Source organism: Hemicordylus capensis, chromosome 11, assembly GCF_027244095.1.
Source record: "Hemicordylus capensis ecotype Gifberg chromosome 11, rHemCap1.1.pri, whole genome shotgun sequence".
Taxonomy (NCBI): Eukaryota; Metazoa; Chordata; class Lepidosauria; order Squamata; family Cordylidae; genus Hemicordylus; species Hemicordylus capensis.
In genome coordinates, this window is record NC_069667.1 from 28750125 (window position 1) to 28771124 (window position 21000).

The 21000-nt window shown below is 50.2% G+C and overlaps 2 protein-coding genes across 14 annotated transcripts in view; one reads left to right on the forward strand and one right to left on the reverse strand.

Annotated features, from left to right (window-relative positions):
• The first annotated feature begins 52 nt into the window (after positions 1-52).
• LOC128335497 (aryl-hydrocarbon-interacting protein-like 1) lies at positions 53-9712 on the forward strand. 6 transcript variants are annotated; one of them, XM_053273891.1, is made up of 7 exons: positions 53-105; positions 935-1168; positions 2071-2250; positions 3481-3669; positions 4593-4769; positions 5629-5770; positions 6560-8640. In XM_053273891.1, exons 2-7 carry the CDS (start codon positions 1073-1075, stop codon positions 8305-8307), a joined length of 2532 nt encoding a protein of 843 aa, XP_053129866.1. In that variant the 5' UTR covers positions 53-105; positions 935-1072; the 3' UTR covers positions 8308-8640. The 6 variants fall into 6 exon arrangements, with proteins under 6 accessions (XP_053129866.1, XP_053129867.1, XP_053129868.1 ...); XM_053273892.1 differs by lacking the exon at positions 53-105 and adding an exon at positions 8654-9712 and having other exon boundaries at positions 127-1168; positions 6560-7959; XM_053273893.1 differs by lacking the exon at positions 53-105 and adding an exon at positions 8654-9712 and having other exon boundaries at positions 127-1168; positions 6560-7362.
• DRP2 (dystrophin related protein 2) overlaps positions 9282-21000 on the reverse strand; it is a 42212-nt gene continuing 30493 nt past the window's right edge. For 7 of the 8 annotated variants that reach the window (XM_053273884.1, XM_053273883.1, XM_053273880.1 and 4 more), the window contains exons 21-25: positions 19893-20121; positions 19212-19332; positions 17564-17650; positions 16776-16861; positions 9282-15547 (exon numbers count right to left, since the gene is read on the reverse strand). In XM_053273884.1, the coding sequence (XP_053129859.1) occupies positions 16809-16861; positions 17564-17650; positions 19212-19332; positions 19893-20121 (490 nt within the window). In that variant the 3' untranslated portion in view covers positions 9282-15547; positions 16776-16808. The remainder of the gene's footprint in view (positions 15548-16775; positions 16862-17563; positions 17651-19211; positions 19333-19892; positions 20122-21000) is intronic. The other variant, XM_053273882.1, reaches the window with a different exon arrangement.

Below are 21000 nucleotides of genomic sequence, written 5' to 3' on the forward strand. Positions count from 1 at the left end.
CCTGCTAGCCTTGCCTGCACTTGGATTGCTAGATATGCATCTACTCCAGAGCCGGGGCAATCCATTGTGGCTGGCAATGATGGGTGTTTTCATCAGCCCCAGCGGGTGAGTGGAGGCTGCTCTCGGAAATCCCAGCTTGCCTAGGAGGGCAGTGACCTCCCAGTCCTCATGGCTGCAGCTATGATCTCCGAAGGAAGCCATAGTATGTGCTAAAGGCTTGAAGATTCTGGGTGGGTGCGGGGAGAGGTCTTCCCAAGCAAAGAACAGCCTCGCCCCGCTGCAGGGTCCCTTGTTTCTCTCCAGAAAACCCAACCCCAGGCGGTCCTGCTCTTCTCCTGCCCCTGTTCCCATTCCTCCCCCCACACCTCTGAACACCACTTTAAGCTGCAGTTAACAAAGGCAGCTGAACACAGAATGGGCCGTTCTCCCTGTGTCTGGTCTGTGCCACTTTCGACTGCAGATCGAGGCTCCACTGGTGTTTGTTTTTCAAATCCACGTTGAAAGCTAGTGTGTCCAAGAGAAAGACGCCCATTCTGATTCTCCACGTGCAGAATGTCTTCTTTAAGTGGAGAAGCATCCTATCGAGAACGGCTGTCCTCTGCAGCCTGAGGTGGTGCCGTCCCAGTGAGAACTGGGCCAGGGACGTTGCTGGCACCCTCCAGAAGGATGTTGGGGGTTGGCTTGGGTTGATTAAGCAGCCTAATCCCGTTTCAAACATGCCAAAGTAGCAAATCCTGGATTAACCTGGGAGGCGATCAGAAAGGCCAAGTGCCGATGTGCAGTTTGCAGGCTGCATCGGAGGGGACGAGGGTTAGGGAGACGCCCTCTGCCTCTGCAAGGGGTTCCCCGAGTCTGATTCTGTAGTTGGGTGCTGCGGGAGGAAGCATCGGGGAGGTGCTGTTGAGGATTTCTTTGGGAAACTCAAAATCTGCAGGCTGGAAGAAACCAGGAAGAAGTTCCATTGAAATCGAGCAGGAGAAGGAGGTGGGTTGAAGCAGATCTGTGTTGCACTCAGGGGAACCTTATTGCCTTACCTGGAGACCAAGAGAAACCGGCCATCATCCCGTCAGCCATGGAAGAAACATACCTGCTAAATGTGGAAGGGGTCAAGAAGAAGATCTTGCACGGAGGCCGTGGGGAGCTGCCGGATTTCCAAGATGGAAGCAAGGTAAAGCTGCTGCAGCTGTCTCCCAGGGTTTAGCTATTCGTTGTGACATCTAAACAGAACCTCCCTGTTCAGAAATAGTCAGCGGCTGAATTCCAGTTGCCACAGTATGGGTTAGGGTTAGTGCCTTCGGATGCTGCTTGTGCTGGGCTCCCCAGAAGGATCTCGTTTCCCACGGTGGGGGCGCAGCATGCTGGACTAGACGGACTCCTGGGCTAAACGAGAAAGCGCCTACACCAGTGGGAAGAGGGAGGCAAGCGCCCGCTGTCCACGCCCTAAGTGGCAAGCCAGGACCACCCTCCTTCCCGCTGCTTTCTGTCTCTGCTGGCCATTGGCTCTAGCCAGCTGCTGGGCTGTGGGTGCAACACTCTCCCTTCTGGAAGTCTGGATTGCCCAGGGCAGGAGGGGAAGAGAGCTCCATGCCAGGGTCCTCAAACAGACCACTCCATGCTCAGTCCAGCAGGGAATGGTGGGAGCTGCAGCCCCACATCTGGGCATCCGAGAGCCCTGGGTTGAGGATGCGAGCGGCAGGAGCTCGTCCTTTCTAACACGATGCAGAGCGCCGAGAATCCTACTGGAGAAAAGTGCCAAAAGGGCATGGCCTGAATCGTGCCACTAGTTTGTCCCCAAGCAAAAGGATGTCCTCCTAGGACATGCCAGAGAGAGCGTTATGGACATAGGAGGCTGCCTCTTACTGAGTCAGACCCTTGGTCCGTCTAGCTCAGCACTGGCAGCACTGACAGGCAGCAGCTCTCCAGGCATTCAGGCAGGAGTCTTTCCCAGCCCTACCTGGAGATGCTGCTGCCAGGGACTGAATGGGAGCCTCGGAGCTCCTGGCATTCTGCGCCTGGGCTGGCTGGAGCATCACCCACAGCATCAGGTACCTTGACCTGTCTTTGCCGCAGGTCACTTTCCACTTCCAGACCCTGAAAGATGACTTTGAGCGAACGGTGATAGACGACAGCCGGATTGCTGGCATCCCCATGGAGATCATTGTGGGGAAGATGTTCAAGATCGAGGTGTGGGAAACCCTGCTGACTTCCATGCGGATCGGCGAGGTGGCAGAATTCTGGTGTGATGCTGTTGTGAGTAGGAGACTGGGCCACCCCTTGCCTGAGCAGAGTGCTGGCTTATTACATTGTGTTATTCGGGGCAAGGTTTCCCCACCCCACCCCCCTTATTAAAACCAGGGGAGTTTCTGCTACTTTCAGAAATTTGGTTGGTGGCGGTGGCACAGGACGGGGCCTTTTTTGTGGTGGCACCCATTATGTGGAGCTCTTTGCCACAAGAGGTTAGATCAGCTCCTTCTGCTTCTCATACATGAGTTCACACAGATGTTTCCTGTTAGAAAAGGCAGGATATCCTGGTGCCAGGCCATGAAAGGGCTTCAAAAACACTTCACACGCTTTTTTCCAATTAAATGTCGGTGATGGTGATGAGACTCATGCTTCTCGGCTTGGAAATACGGGTTTCAGAGATACATAGGAACATAGGCAGCTGCCCTATACCGAGTCCAACCCTTGGTCCATCTAGCTCAGTATTATCTTCATAGACTGGCAGCAGCTTCTCCCAGGTTGCAGGCAGGAGTCTCTCTCATCCCTCTCTTGGAGATGCTGCCAGGGAGGGAACTGGGAACCTAGATGCTCTTCCCAGAGCAGCCCCATTATTATCCCCTCAGGGGAATATCTTCCAGGGCTCACACTTCTAGCCTCTCTTTCATATACAGCCAGGGCAGACCCTGCTTAGCTAAGAGGACAAGTCATGTTTGCTGCCACGAGACCAGCTCTCTTCCACTAATACTAAAGCTCATAATACCCGACTCAACAGAAGGTGAGCATTACAGTTCCAAAATCCTTTTCAGTCTCAGATTTTCCCACTGGAGGCGGAAGACGGCTTCCTCTCTTCTTGAGCTACAGCTTACTTGGAGCACTGCAGGGTAGGACAGGGGAGAGTTTAGTGGCTCACTAATTCAGACTGGCCTGAAAAAAGGCTATTTCTTGTTTCGTTTTGGATGGGGAGAAGTTGCTCAGCTCATTTCCCAGCCAGGTTAAGATGGCGGAGTGATTCCATTCGCACTGGAATAACAGAAAGATGCTCCCTGTCTCCAGGTGTACCATGCCCTAGGAAGCCGCCTTATAGCGAGCCAGACTGTGGGTCCATCTAGCTCAGTATTGCCTGCACTGACTGGCAGCAGCTCTCCCAGCCCCGTCTGGAGATGCTGCTGCCAGGGACGGAGCCCGGGGCCTGCGGAACCTCTGCCACTGAGCTACAGCCCCCTCCATGCCAAGCTCACGGGTCTCTTCCGTGTACTTCAGCACACAGGAATGTATGCCCTGATCTCCAAGGGGATGCGGAAAATCGCGGAGGGCCAGGACCCTCTGGAGGGCCAGAAGCACCGCTGTGGGATGGGCAACATGTTTGACTATCACAGCACAGGCTATGCGGACCTGGATGAGCTGCAGAGGACGCCACAGCCACTCATCTTCATCATGGAGCTCTTCAAGGTGAGTGAGAGGGCCGGGAGGCTGTGTGCCACCAGGCACCGGCTGTCTGCCTCCAGTTCGGACTACTGCAATGCACTCTGCGTAGGGCTGCCCTTGTACGCAGTCCAAAATAGGGCAGCTAGGGCTGGTCTCCGAGGGTAGCCCAGAGGGACCATATTATGCCTACTTTTAAAGAGCTGCACTGGCTGCCAGGATGCTTCTGAGCAAAATATAAAATGAGGGTTATCACTTTAAAGCCCTGGACGATTTAGGCCTGGGGTACCCGAGAGAGAGCGCCTTTCTCTGCGAGATCCCCATTTCTCGTTAAGATAATCAGGAGAAGTCTGTCCTGAGGTGCCATCAGTTCATTTGGCCTCAACTTGGGGTCAGGTCTCCTCAATAGCTTCCCCGAGATTGTTGAACATGCTCCCCACAGAATAAGAAAAGGTTATCATCCTTGGAGGGCGAGAGCCATAAAGACCCACCCCTTCAGCTTGGCTTTGGGTAATATTTAAGGTGGTTTCAATAGGCTTGAAAGAGTTTTATGATGATATTTTAAAAATAGTTTTAATTTATGCTTTACGTTAATGTTCTAAATAGTTTTATTGTTTATTGTCAACTGCCTTGAGCCATTTTTGGATGAGAGGTGTATAGATTAAATAAGCCCATTCTACTAACCAATTTACGCAGTTGGTTCAAAGGAGGGCTGGTTTATAGGTTGAGCAGAATCCCGTGGAATAGTGTCTTTCCTGGACAGTACCATTTCAGGCTGCAGGTAGAGAGGGGTTTGTGGATGTGTGTCGGGATACTACCCCACCGAAAAAGCTCCTGCCCTTGAGAAGCTAGCATGACCGGGGAACACTGTCTTCTCCCTGACTGGCTGGAAGTGTTTGCCTCTCCACTTGTGACTCACTCAAGTCATACACAACTGTCTTGTGTCTCAGGTAGAGGACCCCTCCGCGTACAAACGGGATACGTGGGCCATGAACAAGGAGGAGAAGCTGGCCGCTGTGCCAAAACTGCACACTGAAGGCAACCGGCTGGTCCTCGCACGGAAATTCAAGGAGGCGGCAGAGAAATACCAAGAAGCCGTCATCTGCTTGCGCAACCTTCAGGCCAAGGTGAAATCTGGGAGGAGAGGCTGAGCTTGTGCACAGATGCACTGCAGTCTTCCTTATGACATGGGCTTCCACGGAGGAGTCTTGAGGCCTAACCTGGGAAATGGGAGCTTTGGGGCTCAGAACGCTCACCTTAAATGCAAGGCGAGAATTACGGCCCCAGAGTTCTTCTCTGGCTTGGATTAAAATCTAAGCCAGGGAAGAACCCTCTCACTCAGCTACTGTTGCTAGTGAAAAAACATAGAATAAAACATGGTGGGGGGTGGGAGAGAAAGTGTTTTTCCTGCTGCCAGTGTGGATTAATGGGGCGTTCCAAATAGGGCCATAAGGGGACAAGGACTCATTGTAGAACAAACAGAATATAAATATGGGTTGCATGGTAGATTTAAAGTTATTTCCTTGTATTCAATATTAGTAAAACTTAATGTTATAATACTTGAAAATCAGGGCCTTTTGCTTGTCAATTATCGCAGTACTTTTGCACTCACTGCCCAGAACATTGGAAGATGGGAGCAAATTTAATTTTAAGGAATAATTCCGTTGAATACTGCCTGCATGGTCTCCCCTTGTATCTCCAGAACTAAAAGGGTTAGAAACGTGCTTGAAAGCAAGCAAGCTGAACATCGGGGGTGTGGAATACTCCGAGAGAGTTCCAGATCTCCACAAGACCCCCCTTTCCAATGATTATGAACCTGTTTCCCAAGTCTGAAATGGTGGAGATTGCGGCTGCTAGTGTGAATCTTTATATGCTGCTTTCCAAAGAGAATTCTCAGCACGCTTTTGACAGTTGTCCATTGCGGCACCATTCACGGCCCATCTGGGCTGAGCTTCACCCGTTGTTGCTTGCTGGCTCTCTTGGCAGGAGAAACCATGGGAGGAGGACTGGGTGAGACTAGAGAAGCTCCTCACACCCCTGGTGCTGAACTACTGCCAGTGCCAGCTGGAGCTGGGCGAATATTACGAGGTGCTGGAGCACACCACTGACCTCCTGCAGAAGGACAACGGTGAGGACCTTCCCCCACCAGCTGCTTGCCGCCCACCCCGAGCAGGACTCCAAGGTTTTGCTACCCTGAAAGACTGACGGCCAGGGTCGGAGCCGCAGGTGACAAGTCGCCTTTGGAAGGCTGCCGCGAGTCCAAGGGCACCTCTCTTGCGGTGATGCCATTGCATTAGCAGCCTCACCCCCACTGCTGTCTTGCTCGGAGTGTCCGAGAGCAGGGGTCTCCAACGCAGCCTTCTGGCAGCTGTGGCCCACCACACCCATCATCCCTGGTTACAGGCCTTGTCGTTTCTGATGAGGATTGGTCCTGTGCAAAGATTTGTCTTGCAGCCCCAGTGGGGCCGGGCAGAGATCTTCCGCAGGGAGAGCTGTGGAAAGGACAGAGCCCTCCTTACTGCTCTGCCCGTCAGTGGGGCTGGAGAATTGCTGCTGAAATGCCCCTTATATAGTCAACTGTTGCACTCCCCTTGTGGGTGTCTTAAATTGATGTTTTCCTTCTTTTGTTTTTCTTTCCATCAGAGTGACTTTTGTTGCCACAGTGTGAGGTTCTGAAAGTTGGCAAGACCATAATCACGGAGGGGTGGCCAAACTGAGGTTGTCCAACTGTTGCTGGACTACAGCTCCCATCATCCCTTTGTAATGTATTGCAGCTGGGAATGATGGGAGTTGTAGTCCAAAAGCAGCTGTAGGAACTCCCACCCCTTCCAGTCGCCTTACAATCCTCAGTAATGGCTTTCGGCCAAGCACAAAATCATGTATGTGAAACTCTGAGTTGTGTTCTTTTCCCCCTTAGAAAATGTCAAGGCTTATTTCAAGCGGGCCAAGGCCCACACAGCCGTGTGGAACGAGAAGGAGGCACGCACCGACTTCCTGAGGGTGGCCCAACTGGACCCCTCTCTGGCTGCTGCGGTGAGGAAGGAGTTGAAGCTCCTGGGGGAAAGGATGAGGCGGAAACACGTGGAAGATCGCAAGAAGTACCAGGGGATCTTCCAGGAGCCTGCCTCTCGAGCGGGGACGGCGGGGGGCCAGGCAGAGCAAACCCATAGTCCTTCTGGGGGTGGGAAAGCAGAGCTTCCCGATAAAGACCTCCGGGCACAGATGGAAGGAAGTGAGCGAGAAACCCTGGAGCCGGAGGAGAGTGGAGAGGATGTGATGACGGAAGGAGGTGCCACAGACCATGTGAATGCGGAGGAGGAAAAGAGAGAGTTGACCAAGGAGGGAGGGAGAGTGGTCCAAGAAGGCCCTGTGCCTCAGAAAGGGAGGAGGGTTGAACCAGGAAAGGAAGAGCAAGATGCCCAAGGGGAAAGGAAGGCCTCTAGGCATTCTGGAGAAGGCTGTGAAGCCTCTGGACCCAAAGCACCATCAGGATTTGGGCAACGGTGGGAGCCAGAAGGCGAGAGGGAGAAGGCAGAAGAGCTGGCTTGTGGGGCAGGGGGACAAAGTGGAGAGGCGGGCCTTGCACTGGTGGAGGGGAAAGAAGAAGAAGAAGAAGAGGATTTCTGCGGAGATTCTGAGAAGGAACAAGGGGAATCTGCAGGAGAATTCATGGCCAGCACAGGAGAAGTGTCCTCCCAGAGATGCTCCACCAAGGCAGAGGTGAGCCTTGGAAAAGCGAATTCCACCAGAGAGAGGAAGGAATTTGAAGCAAAGTGTGGGGAAGGAGAAATGAAAGGCAGAGACCATTCTGGTTCACAGGGGCAGGTGTGCTTTGGAGCAGAGAATATCAAGGGACTGGAAGGAGGGTTGAGTTCCAAAGAAGACCGTGAAGAGGTCCAGCTGGGAAGGCCAGAGATAGAAGCAAGAATGGCACCAGAACTATGTTTGAGGGAAGATACCCTCTTTGACAGGAGGAAGTGTGAGAGGTCAAGAAAAGAGAGTTTCACTGGAGAGAAGGAAGACGAACACAGAGAAGAAATAGAGTTTGGGAAGAGCACAACAGAATCGGAGGGTCTTTCCAGATCCAAGGGGGAGAGATCATGTGGGTGTGGGGCAGAAGAGAGAGATGTGGGCACTGGGGATTGCAGGGAAGGAACAAGAAGAGAGAATGCTGAGAGAATGGTGAGCTTTGGGACAGAGAAGTCTGAAGAAGAAGAGGAGGAGGAGGATGGTCCTGAAGAGGCAGTTGGGTGTGGAAAGGAAGAAATGCAAGCTGGGTGCAGCGCTGGGAAACAGGAAGAGAGGCAGAGGGACGAGGTAAGCCAGGCATGTTTTGGGCCAGAGAATTATGCATTAAGACTGAGAGGGAATGCCGCAGCAGAAAAAGCAGAGGGTGATTTCCGTTGGGAAGGGCCAGAGAAAACAGGTGTGGTAGCAGAACCGGGCCTGAGGGAACAATCTTTCTCTATTTGGGGGACTGGTGAGACGTCAAGGGAGGACGACAGAGACACACAAGATGCTAAGTTGCCCACACCCTGCATAGAAGGCAAAGATGGAACAGAAGCAGGCTCTTTGCTGCAGGCAGCTGAGCTTACAAGAAGTTGTGAGCAGAACCTCTCAGGCCAGTGTAGGATGAGGCTCAGTGAGGAGGGGCGTGAGGTGTGATCCTGATAAATAACAGCCCACGCTGCTGGTTGCCAAGGCCCAGGGCTGGTATGAAGGCATGTTGGCTAGCAGTCTCTGCGGAGGCCAGTTCAATTTGTTGGACAGAGGCAAACTCATTCTAAGAGTGGCAGGTGATAATCATAGGACAGCTGGTACCGTGACCGGAGCTAGGAGGAGAGAACTGCCAAGGCAGCCAATCTAAACCACCCCTCTTCTAAACAAAAGGCTGCCTGCATATTTTTCTGACAGGGCGGCCTGTTCATGAGGCAAGCTGAGATGGTTGCCTTAGGCAGCGGATTGTTGGGGCACCAGCTGACAACCATGCCATCTTGTTTTCCTTACACAGGTGTACACCGTCACGTGTGACAATCCTGCACCAGCTGTCTGTTAGGTGTCCATCCACTGAGTGCACTGTGTGATCACTTGTGTAATCTTGACACGATGATGCACAGCAGTGAATACCCCTAGAGGGGTCACTGAAGCAGCCACCAGAGGCGTGGCCCTTGAGTCAAGTTCTCTATGCCAGGGCTTCTCAAATCTGGGGCCCTAGAAGTTATTGGACAACAACTCCCGTCATCCCCAGAGACAATGCTCCCCCCCAACATCTGGAGCCTCAGAGTGGAGAACCCCTGCATTGCAAGGCAGGCCAGGCCGAGTACGTGGAACTCTCAAAAGGCTAGAGAAACGGAAGTTATTAAATAGGACAGCTTGCCTGTGTGGGAGTTTTCTAAACTTCAAAAACCCATTTTGGAAGCTGTGTGGAGAGAAACATGAAGGAACTCTCTGCTCTGACTGGCAGCAGCTCCCCCAGGTTTCGGGCAGGAGTCTCTCTGTCTTCCTCGGAGCTGTCAGGGAATGAACCTTCTGCATGCAAAGCAGATGCTCTCCCACTGTGCTTCGCCCAGATCCAGCACAGAGCTCTCGTCTAAAGAGGAGAAATGTTCCCCCAATGAACCAAGCACGAAACCAAGCAGAACAATATAAATACAAATTTATTTTTTCCAGAGCAGAATTGGAAAAGACTCAAGTGAGGACAGCACACAGTAACTGGTTATAATTAGTTCTCCTTCTGGTCTTGGAACAAAACCACCTTTGCTTCATTCATGTCCCGCACAATCACTTCAGGTGGACAAACAAGCCAGGGAAGACACAGATTTTGGCCTGGTCCATTTCAGCCTTTATTGCCAATGGCTGTTTCTGAGTGACAGGTCCCGCAGCGTGAGGCAAGAGGATGTGACGGCTCAAGCTGGATGACCGAAGCACAAGAGAATCCGCTACAAGGAGCCGAATGCCGCTGTATGACCGAGGGAGACACTAGTCCTTTTTCTTGAGAGAGAAAACTGTACTACAATGCCCTCCCCCATTATTCACACAGCTGGAAATAAAATAAATGTAGATTTTAAAAGTGACACAAATGTTGAGTTCAACACCTGATTGTAGTTTCATCGTTTTTAGTTGCGGGAGCAAGACTTAAGATTTGACTTGTTGCTTTTTATGGTAAAGTTGGTTTCCTGTTGCATTGCAAGTAACTTTCACCAGAGAGACCGACTCATCAGTGTTAATAATACAATTCTATACAACTGTTAAAAAGGGTCCCCAAGGTCTTTGACCATGGAGAAGAGGGACCACAGGAAGCCACACCGTCTACTCACATGGAACTTTGAGAAATGTAGTTCTAAAGCAGGCTAAGCAACAGCACATTCTTATTGCTCTCACAGAACTAGGTTCCAAGGGCTTATTTGGGAGTTCAGAGAGATTTAAAATTGACAAAGGAGATAACAGGTGGCCAGATACAAAAGAGAAGTCCTGTACCTTTAACAATGGTATCGAAGTGGGAATTCAGCAGATGCTGGTTTTTGCACCCCTGCCCAAATTCTCTGTTCTGTTAAAGTACTAAAAAGGTAAAACGTCCACCTCTTTGCACGTCATTCCAGAAGGACAAAGCAGAAGCATAACTGAACTTTTTCTCCTCTCATATATATTTTGTCTATCCCGAGATTCTCAAAATTGGGCCCCCAGATGTTGTTGCACTACAGCTCCCACCATCCCCTGCCACAATGGCCTTGGGAGTTGTAGTTCAACGACATCTGGGGGCCCAATTTGAGAACACTCATCCCAAGCTCTTTTGCCGGCTCGTTCATGCAGTGACCTGTTGCAAGGTCCGCTGTGCATGATGCACCTTCCCACCTGGAATTTCATCCTGTTCCAAGGCTAAGAAAACTTGGGGTTTAAAGAAAATACAACCACCACAATGGGGAGTTCCACAGGTTTTGTTTTTTTTAAAAGCTCAGATGTCAATTAGGGCCTTCTCCTGCCAGAGAACTGACGTGTATTTTCTAAAGAACATTCTTGGTACAGAAGAATGATCCACCATTACTTTCTACTCAACACCTCACACAGGATAAGGTTAGTGCCTGCCATCCAGATGGCTTAAAAAAAAATCCTTATCCTTCTACAGCTACTGTGACACAAATGAGCCAACACATCCCCCCCACCCCACTTAGACTCTACAAAATGCTCATTAGACAAACACAGGCTGCAGCGCTCTAACAACACAACCCACGACAACATGCTAAAACAACCTTTGCAACCTACAGTATTTCCAAGACACGGAATATTCCTGACACTCCATAGTGCTACGACAGAGAACCAGCAAGCCAACCACAATCCATGGCAACACCAGCCATGAACTGGGAGAAACCCAGGATGACGTAACTTCAATTTCCAAAACAAATAGAATTGCCTTTTGTTTTACAGTGCTGCATGACTACACCATAGACGGGTCTTAGACTGCTTACCTTTGTAGCATATTGACCTGAATCTAAAACTAGTTTCCCTCCCAAAGGTCTTTGATTTTAGCAATTGGGAGGTCATCTTCAATGCAGGGTCCTCCTCTTTCCAGGTAAATACAGACATAACCTGCATTTAACCTCTATTTCAGAGTCATCTTCCATTGGGGTAAACAAATGCAAGATACAATACTGAATTCAACAATATGCTCCTGAGCCTCCGACAAGCTGCCTTCTTCAATCCGCCTTCCCCCCAAGTGTGCAGCACGGCATACCTTACAAATCACAACCTCCGATCACAGCCTGATCCAGGACTGGGAGCCCAAGGCAGGAACCTGTAATCCACAGCCACAAACATTTGCTTCATGCTCTAAAGGGTTCTCAATCTGGGCTCCCCAGATTTTGGCTTACAATGCCCATCGTTGCCTGCAACAACACGGCAGGGATTATGGGAGCTGTAGTCCACCAGTTGGGGACTCAAGGTTGAGAACCCCCTCCCATAACCCCCACTCCAATGGTCATCAGTCATTCCCCCCCCACACACACACTTTCCCCATGGAGTTTGTCATGTGGGCACCCCAAAGAGAACGCCCACTCTCATGAGATTTGCTGGCAAGAGTGAGCTTCCGTTTCTTTCTCACATTTCTATCCCATCCTTCCTCCAAGGGGCTCAAGACTGTACATCAGGGATGGGCTGGCTTTACTCTGCCCACAGATAATCAGCAGGAGGCCCTTCTAGTTACTAAAAGAGGTCAGGCCAAGATCTCCTCATAACTGGAGGTGAGGGGCAGAAACTACCAGAGAAACAAGGTTTCCTGAACACGTATTTCCTAGTGTTTCCCACTCTGGAAAGTCAGCATGACAATGTGAAACTCTCAAACTTGCCCGCGGTCAGGACCCTGCCCCTAGTCGAGAAACGGAAGGAGGAAACTGCCTTGCCTATCACAACTGGTCAGTTCATTGCCAGACACCACCTTGGTCATTGTGATGAAATGAAGGAGGGCTTATGCCTTAGTCCTACCGCCTAGAAGGAGTGCAGGTGAGAATGTTGCTTTTATCCTCCTCACACAACTTGGATTTGAGCCAGTGTCATTTTGCAATACCCAGTTTCTGGCCCCAAACTATAAAATTAGGGATGTGCGAATCGATCTGAGATCAAATTGATTCAACCTGAATCTAGTTGATTCGAGTGATTCGACCTCGAAACGAATCTGCCCAGTAACCCCTGGCCAAATTCGAGCTCGAACTGAATCTCCCCAGATTTGATTTGAGTTTCCCTTATTCATTGCCCCTGATTCCTAGCTTTCATTGCTAAGCTCTAGCCCTTGTAGAAGTGGAGCTATGGAGCAAAATCTGCAGTCACTATTTTTGAAGTGTTTAGACTCTTTGGTGTGTAGTGACTGTTCCTCATCATGAATCCCTATGAGGATTCATTACACACCGAAGAGTCTAAACACTTAGGATTTAAAATCCTAAAAACATAAACTGAATACCCCATTGGCTTCAGTGTGTCCTCGAAGGCATGCACATGTGTGCGGGCACAGAAGTTTTTTGATGTCTGCTCAGTTAGTTTTAGATCCTGCTCAGATTGAATCAGGAAGGCCCCACTCTGAATGCACATGAACACACACTGCCTTGATATTGCCGCCCAGAACAAAACTCATGATGTACACAGATGAAAAAAATCAGAGAGAACACTGACTGGCTTACAGGTTGGGGAGGGCAGGTAGTTGGCACATGGGGTGCCACCCCCCCACACACACAAGGCAGTGAAGTACTCAGTTCATTTTTTATGGATTTTTGAATTGTTTAGACTCTTTGGTGTGTAATGAATCCTCATAGGGATTCATTATGAGGAAGAGTCATCACACACCAAAGAGTCTAAACACTGCAAAAATAGTGACATTTTGCTCCATAACTCCACTTCTACAAGGGCTAGAGCTTAGCCTTAAAAAAAATGAAATTTGGGCTAGGGTTAGGGGGCTACTTTGAATCTCCATTATTCCCTATGGCAGAAATATACAAAACCACTAAAAACTAAAAAATTCATATAAAACATCAACTGAGTGGCCCACCGCCTTGAAATTTGGGTCGTAGGTGGCATCCATGGGGACTTACTCACCACCCCACTTTGGTGCCCACTGTAACTTTAGAAGTGGGTTTAATCAATTTGAATCCTAATCTAACTCGAATAGAATTTGATCAGATTAGAGTTTGCAGATTCGAGTTCAAATCGAATCTGGGTGATTCGATTCAGCCTCAAATCAAATCACAAAAAATGATCTAATAAAGATGTAGAAGATTTTTTTTTTGCCCTTGCTTTTAAACCATGGAAATAGCCTCCACTCTATGCCAGGGATAGGCAACCTTGACTCTCCAGCGCTTGTTGACTACTACAACTCCCATCATCCCTAGCCACAATGGCCAAAGACTGGGGCTGATGGGAGTTCTAGTTCAACAGCAGCTGAAGAACTAAGGTGGCTGACCCCATTCTATGCTTTGCTCTTTGCTAGATAAAAACCCGCCACATTTCCACCTGTATCTCCTAATTCACCACCAAGAGCAAAAGTCTTGCGCTGATTGATCTACAACAGTTAGCGCTGCACTGATTTGGGCCTAATGGAAACTAAATCCATGTTGTTGTTGTTATTATTATTATTATTATTTTATTTTATATCCCACTCTTTCTCCAAGGGGCAGTGTACTACATAGTTAAGTTTCTCCACACTACAACCCTGTGAAGTAGGTTAGGCTGAGAGAGAAGGGACTGGCCCAGAGTCACGCAGCAAGGATCATGGCCGAAGGCCTGGCAGATAGGAATGTAGAGAATCGACTTATCAGCATAGATTTTGCTTGCCAGGATAAAAAACTCTCTTGGGCCTCCTGCATTCTTGCAGTTTCCGATGCCTGTTTATTTCCTACCATGAGGTGCTGAGAGGTCTTCCCTTGTACTGCTGAGGGCAGATACACAACTCAGAACGAAAGGTTCACACCAAAGGTTTGTCTGCCCAGAGCATGAGAGAATGATTCGCTCTGATGCTCCTGCAGTTGAAAATTCTTGATTGCAGAGGTTCTCAAACGTGGGACCCAGATGTTGTTGGACTACAACTCCCACCATCCCGTCACAGTGGCCAAGCAGATGATGGGAGTTGTAGTCCAAGAAGATCTGGGGATCCGTGCTTGAGAAGCCCAGATCTGTTGCATTTCCCTTGATTAGCACAGGATCCGTGCCATCCTGTATAGCCAGGAGTTGGGCACTGGAGGGCAAGGGAGTCATATCGGCACCCCCAAATTTCTCAGACACGACCTGGTGCCATGGCAAGGCACCCCAATCCACACCGTGCAAGCAAACCTTGTGGGAGCAGGGGAGGTCAGACACAGTCAGATGAGGCACATTCTCACTCAGAAAGAGATCCTTCCAAAAGAACAAAAATCTAGCCTCCTTAACATCTCTGCCACATGGAAAGACACAAGCCAGCTCTCATCACAAAATCAGAACTGGGAACGGACCAAAACAGCGAAGCAGAGATAAACACATAACAAGGAATTAGAATTTAATTGAAGGAGTCCATGACAGCACTTAAATACAGTATATATAATATGTATTTATATATGTATATGTATATAAATATGCAAATTAAAACAATAAGGCTCTTTGTTATAAAGCTTCTCCCCCGTAAGGCTGCTATTGCCATTGGAACAGTGCGTTTGAAAGCCTGCCTTTTTTCCTTTCCCTTGGGATTTCCTCTGGGTGGTTTCTCCAGGTCCCAAAGAACTCCGTAGGTACACAGGTCACTTGCAAATTCCATCACAACATGCCCAATCCTATGGAAAATTATCTCTCTCTCTTCTTTTTTAAAAAAGGTGTGTGTGTGTGTGTGTGTGTGTGTGTGTGTGTGTGTGTGTGTGTGTTAAAAAGAAACTTAGTTGTTAATCAGTCTCTGTGGGACACTTTCAGTCCATGACACTGAAACCGACATTTGGTGGAGGCCCGAGGCCGTTCACTTGGGCAAAATTCACTATTGGCAGCTTCTTGGTGCAACCAAAAATCATGGGGAGAAGTTCCCAAACCTTGAGGAAGAAAATGTTATTTGTGTCAGTGGGCACAGGAAGGCATCTCCGTGAGCTCTTTGTTTTTCACTCTCAGAGTTCCTTGAAGCCAGGCTCCAGTCAACACCCATTGCCGTCACCTCAATCGAACCTTGAGTGATTTTGGCCTACCCTTCAAAAAAGCACTCTGGGGGAACCACCGAGCACCTTCCGGAGAGCCAAAGAAGCCTGTAAGGATTCCAAGGACATTCTGCCAAAGGTGCCCCCTTAAGGATCCGAGTGAAGCCCACCACAGGCCGTGGTGGGGGCAGATATGAGAAGAAGGGAGAGCAGCAGCTGCCGAGGAACCGGTTAGACAAAGCCTTTCGTGGACAGAAGACGTTAGATAAGGGAGGTGGGACCTGCAAGAGAGCCAAAATTATGAGTACTTAATTTTTATACTGCTTTCCCTAGCAGCTCAACATGCCATACAAGAGACACCCATACAAGAAACACACGAAGCACTACCCAAATCACAACTCACTCATTTCAATGGGACTTAGTCATGTATCTTAGTTTGGATGCTGCCCATCAAAAACAATCAATCATAAAGGAAACCCAAACAAACCAGAAACATCAACAAGTGGAAAAGAGCTACAAAAACACAATGCTGTGTTAATATCACAAGAAGAATCAAGCAAGAGTTGCAAGGGATTTGGGGGTAAGGACGTTAAGGGCTTGAACACAGAGTATTCTCATATGAATACTGCCTGCCCAGGACCATTTTCATTTTATAATCGTGCCAGTAATTTGTGCTGTTACTGGTTTAAAAAAATGTCAAGACTGCTTTCGGGATGGGGAGGGAGGTGAATTTGTGTTGTTACAGGTGCCGGTCCATCAGTGCTGTGCGTAGCTGAGAACTGTACTACTGCAAACTCACAGAACTGGTTATTTCTGAGCTTGATCCTGGAGAGAAAACAATTTGTTTGAACAGAACATGGTGAACAAGCTTCCTGAATGGCTCCATCACCTAGAGGCAACCTATGCATCCACCTACAGTGTCCTCAACTAAGCGTATCTCTGATGGCAAATACCACAAGAATAAAGGTAAAGTGTGCCATCAAGTCGATTTTGACTCCTGGCGCCCAGAGAGCCCTGTGGTTTTCTTTGGTAGAATGCAGGAGAGGTTGACCATTGCCTCCTCCCGCGCAGTCTGAGATGATGCCTGTCAGTATCTTCCTAGATTGCTGCTGCCCGATATAGTACCAGCGGGGATTCGAACTGGCAACCTTCTGCTTGTTAGTCAAGCAGTTCCCGGCTGTGCCACTTAAGGTGACTACCACAAGAATAGACCTAATTAATCTCGCCATCAATATTTTAAAAAGGGAAAGGATGTGCTCAGCCACAAGACTTCTCTTGATTCGTTCATTAACGATTGCCTGAGAGAAATTCTTGTCTTCTGCAGACTACAGAAAGCCCAGGGTCTACCATGCTCTTGCATGGTAGACACACAAAAAGGTGTGGTTGTGCCAACCAGATTAATACGGACATGTTGACAAAGCAGCAGCGTAAAGCCCGAGGTGGGGGATGCCAGAAACGCTTGTTATGAACAGCCAGGCAAGAACAAAGTCTCCACACAGTGGCCAATACCAGCTGGTGCCCCTTCTCAGATTTTAAAAGCATCTAGGAGAGCTTGAGAGACTTCTTCAGGAAGGCCAAGGGGTGTGGTCTGTGCCCTGTCAGGAGAAAAAGGGACAGTGATGCCAGCACACATCTGCACCCACAAGGGGAACCCCTCCAGCGATGGAGGGATGGTGGCTCATGGCACAGGCCCGTCTTCATCCCAGGGGGTGGGCCAGCTGGGGGGGGGGGCGGCGATTGCTCAGGGCGACTTTTGACGAGGTCCACAGCCCGAGAGGTGGAAAAGAGGAGGAGAGCGCCTTGGGAGACTTTCACCTCTCCGTGTGTTCTCATGCTTTGATAGTCCTGACTGTCAGGCCTGCTGCAGCCACATTTGCAATGGTGCATTTAAATGTTTTAAGAACACAAACACTACTCTAAAATGTTATCACTGTTGTCAGAGGAATGAAAATCAAAATCGTCAGGCAGGTCCTCCAAAGATTACTCTATGGAGAGAGGACAATTGGTTCATTGCTACTCTAACCTCACCCTGACCCTGACCCTTTCCTCTCTGCAAAAACAATGACAGTTTGACCCAAATCATTTGGGGGTAGGGATGAAGAAGGGGTGGGCACACACAGAAAGCTGGAGTGCCACCATGCCGTCACCTGCTTTCCGTTTCCAGGTGGGTCGATGTTGCCAAAGGTCGCTATGAGCATTCGCCCCCCCCCAGATGGAACCGAAGGTCGAAGTCTGTGGGCCTGCCTCAGGGACGAAAAGGGTCACCTGAACACTTCAGAGGATTTCATGCACTGTACCTCCAGAGTTGGGGAAAGCGTTGCGCAGCTTCTCCATGATATCCTCCAGACACAGACTGACGTCCTGAGTGCTCACTTCTGCCTCATCTGGAAGAAAGGAAAATGAGGAGGAGCAAGAACACGCCCAGGTTGTGTGACTCGGATGCTGCAAGGCAGGCCCCGAAGGCGAAGCTCGCAGAGGGAGCCTCCATGGGGAGGGAGGAAGAGGGGCTGAGGAGTCCTGCAGGCCAAGCCCTGGCCGAACCCCACGGCAGGCCAAACTTCTGTTCTTGAACAGGTGCTGTCATCGTGAGGAAGAGAGTACCTCTGAGCATGTTCAAAAGGCCTATCCCTTTCCAGGCCATAACCTCAAGCAGCCCTGCCTGCACATCTGGCAGCAGGAGGCAAGCCTTCCTGCTAGAAAAGGATGTGACTCCTCCAGGGGAGTCCAGAGTCCCAGAAGCCTTCCTTTTAGAAATTAAGTCCTAGCCAAAGCTCCCTGTTTCTCTGCAGGCAGAAAAGAAAAGGGATCTCCGAGAAGGTATTTCTGCACTAACGCCAACTGCTTCAAGCTAAAAGAGCTGACAGGTCTGTGGACAAGCTCTCCTCTGGAGAGGTGAGTTTACTGATCTTCTATTTTGGAGGAATCAAAGGTCTACGCCGAAAGAGAAGTCAACGTTCTTAGCAGGGGTGTGCACAAAACTGGTTTGCTGAGTTTGCTTCTAGTCTGAACCAGACTCGAATAGAACTGGGCATGTTCAGTTTTGCACACCTCCAAACACCCCCCGGCTTGGCCCAAATATCTATATTTGGAACGACTCACTGTCTCCAGGGGGGCGCAGCTGTGAGCAAGGAGCCCCCGGCATTCTCCCCCCACCCACTGGCCTCCTCCCAGTCTCGCAGGTGTCCATTGCGTTGGCCTCCCCTCAGGTCATGCAGGTGTCCATTGCATAAGTGCAGTGGCTTCAAACATGGCCGCCGCCACTACACAGAGGCCCAGAAAGGGCCAACAACCACCCGAACATGGCTGTTTCAAGACCACGGGGAGCCTGGGGGGGAAGAAGAACCGCTGGGGACCCCCCAGTGGCCATGGAGGCGCCCCCCCCCCAGAGGCGGTGAGTTGTTAATGTAAAAACAAAAGTTAGTGCCCCTGAACCAGCCAGGAAGGTTCGGCTCGACTCGACCTCGAGTCGAACTGTGGCCGGTCTGGCTCGAAGCCAGTTTGATGTTGAACCCTCAAGCCAGCCGATGTAAAACTGGCTCGAGGTTGAGCCGGTTCGCACATCCCTAGTTATTCGGGGGTGGGAAATGCAGGCTTTGGAATGATGCTGAGAAGGAGGAGAGAGGAGAGAGAGAGCAGGCGAAAAACAGAGAGAACCCAACGTCTGCAACTCTCTACGCTGCATCCAACGCCAGATTTCTTCGTCTGTGGCAGGACTAATGTGGGACTCAGTGGTCATCTGCCACATCTCCCAGAAGCATCAGATTGAACTCTCAAGGAGGAAACACAGCCAGTTGCTGAAACTGTCCAGTGCCATAGGGAGGCAGAAGACAAATCTGGCACAGGGCAAGTCTCTTCAGCAGAAACAAGAACGGGAAACTCCAGAAGAAGCCCAGCTGCTCACAGGGTGGCCGTCCAGGCAGAAGATCTGATGCCGCCAAGCCTCACCTGCCGTTTCTGTGTTTGGAGTGCTGGGATCTTTCCCCCCAGGTTGACTTTCCTCTGACGGGTGGGGGGAGGAAGCCGGAGATGAGGCTGTGGATGCATCTCCTTTGCAGTCTGCTGGTGGCTGGGAAGAGGAGAGAGACATTGGATGACATTCGGACTTACTCAGGAGCGACTGCTCTACAGCAGCGTTTCCCAACCTCTTTCATCCCAAAGCACATTTAACATAAACGAAATGTGTCTGTAAGGATGAAATCTGCAAACCGTCGTTTCGATGTTGGGATTCAACGTTTTGAAAATCTTGGGGTGGGGCATGGATTCCAGATGGGTCTGACATTTTCTCTCAGCCCTGCTACTATCTGCCATCTTTTCTCCTGCAGCAGAGGAGAGCTGAACTTCCGGGCTCCTTCCATTCCCCACTCCCAGATGACAATTTCCAGTCTCTTTTTGGCGTGGTGATGTCTAGGCAAGTGGACACTTCCCTGCCATGTTCCCTGCAGTGTGATTCCCCCAACAAAGCAATTCACTGAATCTTTGGGTGAGGATGAAATGGGCTGAGATTTGGGGACAAGCCAAGAAGATTCACTCCAGCGACTCATTCGCCAAGCAGCGAAGGCGACGCTGATTCAAACCAACGCGTTCGAAGCCGGTGAAAACCAGCCCTGGGACAAGCCTCAGCCAGACCTGCAGGAGCAGCTCTCTTAGACGCTGCAGCTGAGATTCCAGCTGCTTGTTGTGGTCCTCCAAGATCTGCATCCGTGTTTCCAGGCGGCTCTTGTGCTGCCGAAGGATCCGGGCCTCGGCCAGCAGTTCCTCATTGTGGGGGTCCTGCGATGAATCCGGAGTGCCTTCCGCCGACGCGGCTGCCTCGTCGTGCTGCCATTTTAGCCGCTTCAGCTCTCCCTGGAGAACCCTGCAGAAGAAGAAGAAACCAAGCCGGGGGTGAAGGGGAAACTCGGCCAGCATCAATGCTGTGCGCTATGGGATGGGAGACGCCCATTCCGACGGGTTTGTACTTTGAGGTCTGGTCTTCATGTGCAATTCGTAACTGTTTGTCCATGAGCCAGATGGGTGGCTTGGAACTGTCTGGGGGGGGAGGGGGACGGGTGCTCCTTGTGGTTCTTGACAAGGTCGGCACCCCTAGAGGTGGGAGAGAGGGGAGAGCTGAGCAAGACCTCCGCCTCTCCGGGCACACTCATGCGCTGATTGTCCTGAAAACCAGGGCCTGCAGCAGTCAGATGGACAAGGGGATTTTCAGACACAAAAACTACTCTGCAATTTTATCGATCTAGTCTGAGGAACGGAAGCAAAAATGGGCAGGAATATCCTCCAAAGATTACTCCAAGGAGAGAGGACAACCATTTCTTCATTGTTACCCTAACCCTTTCCTCTGTGCAAAAATGACTGCAATTTCCCCCTAATGGTTTGGGGGTAGAGATAAAGAGGGGGTGACAGAAAGCTGAAAGTGCAAAAATGCTACTAAGAACCTAAGCACAGCCCTGCTGGATCAGGCCCAAGGAGGCCCATCAGGTCCAGCCTCCTGTTTCACACAGTGGCCCACCAGATGCTGCCTCTGGGGAGCCCACAGGCAAGAGGGATGTGCAGGCCAGCCTCTCTTTCCTGCTGCTGTGGCTCCCCGCAACTGGTGCTCAGTTTTTCATTGCCTCTTTCTATCTCTACAGAGGTAGATGTTAAAAAACCACCACTATGAGCATCCATCCACAAGATGGTACCAATGGCCAAAATTTGTGGGCCTGGTCCGTGGCCTAAAGTGAGGAGGGAGGCATGAAAG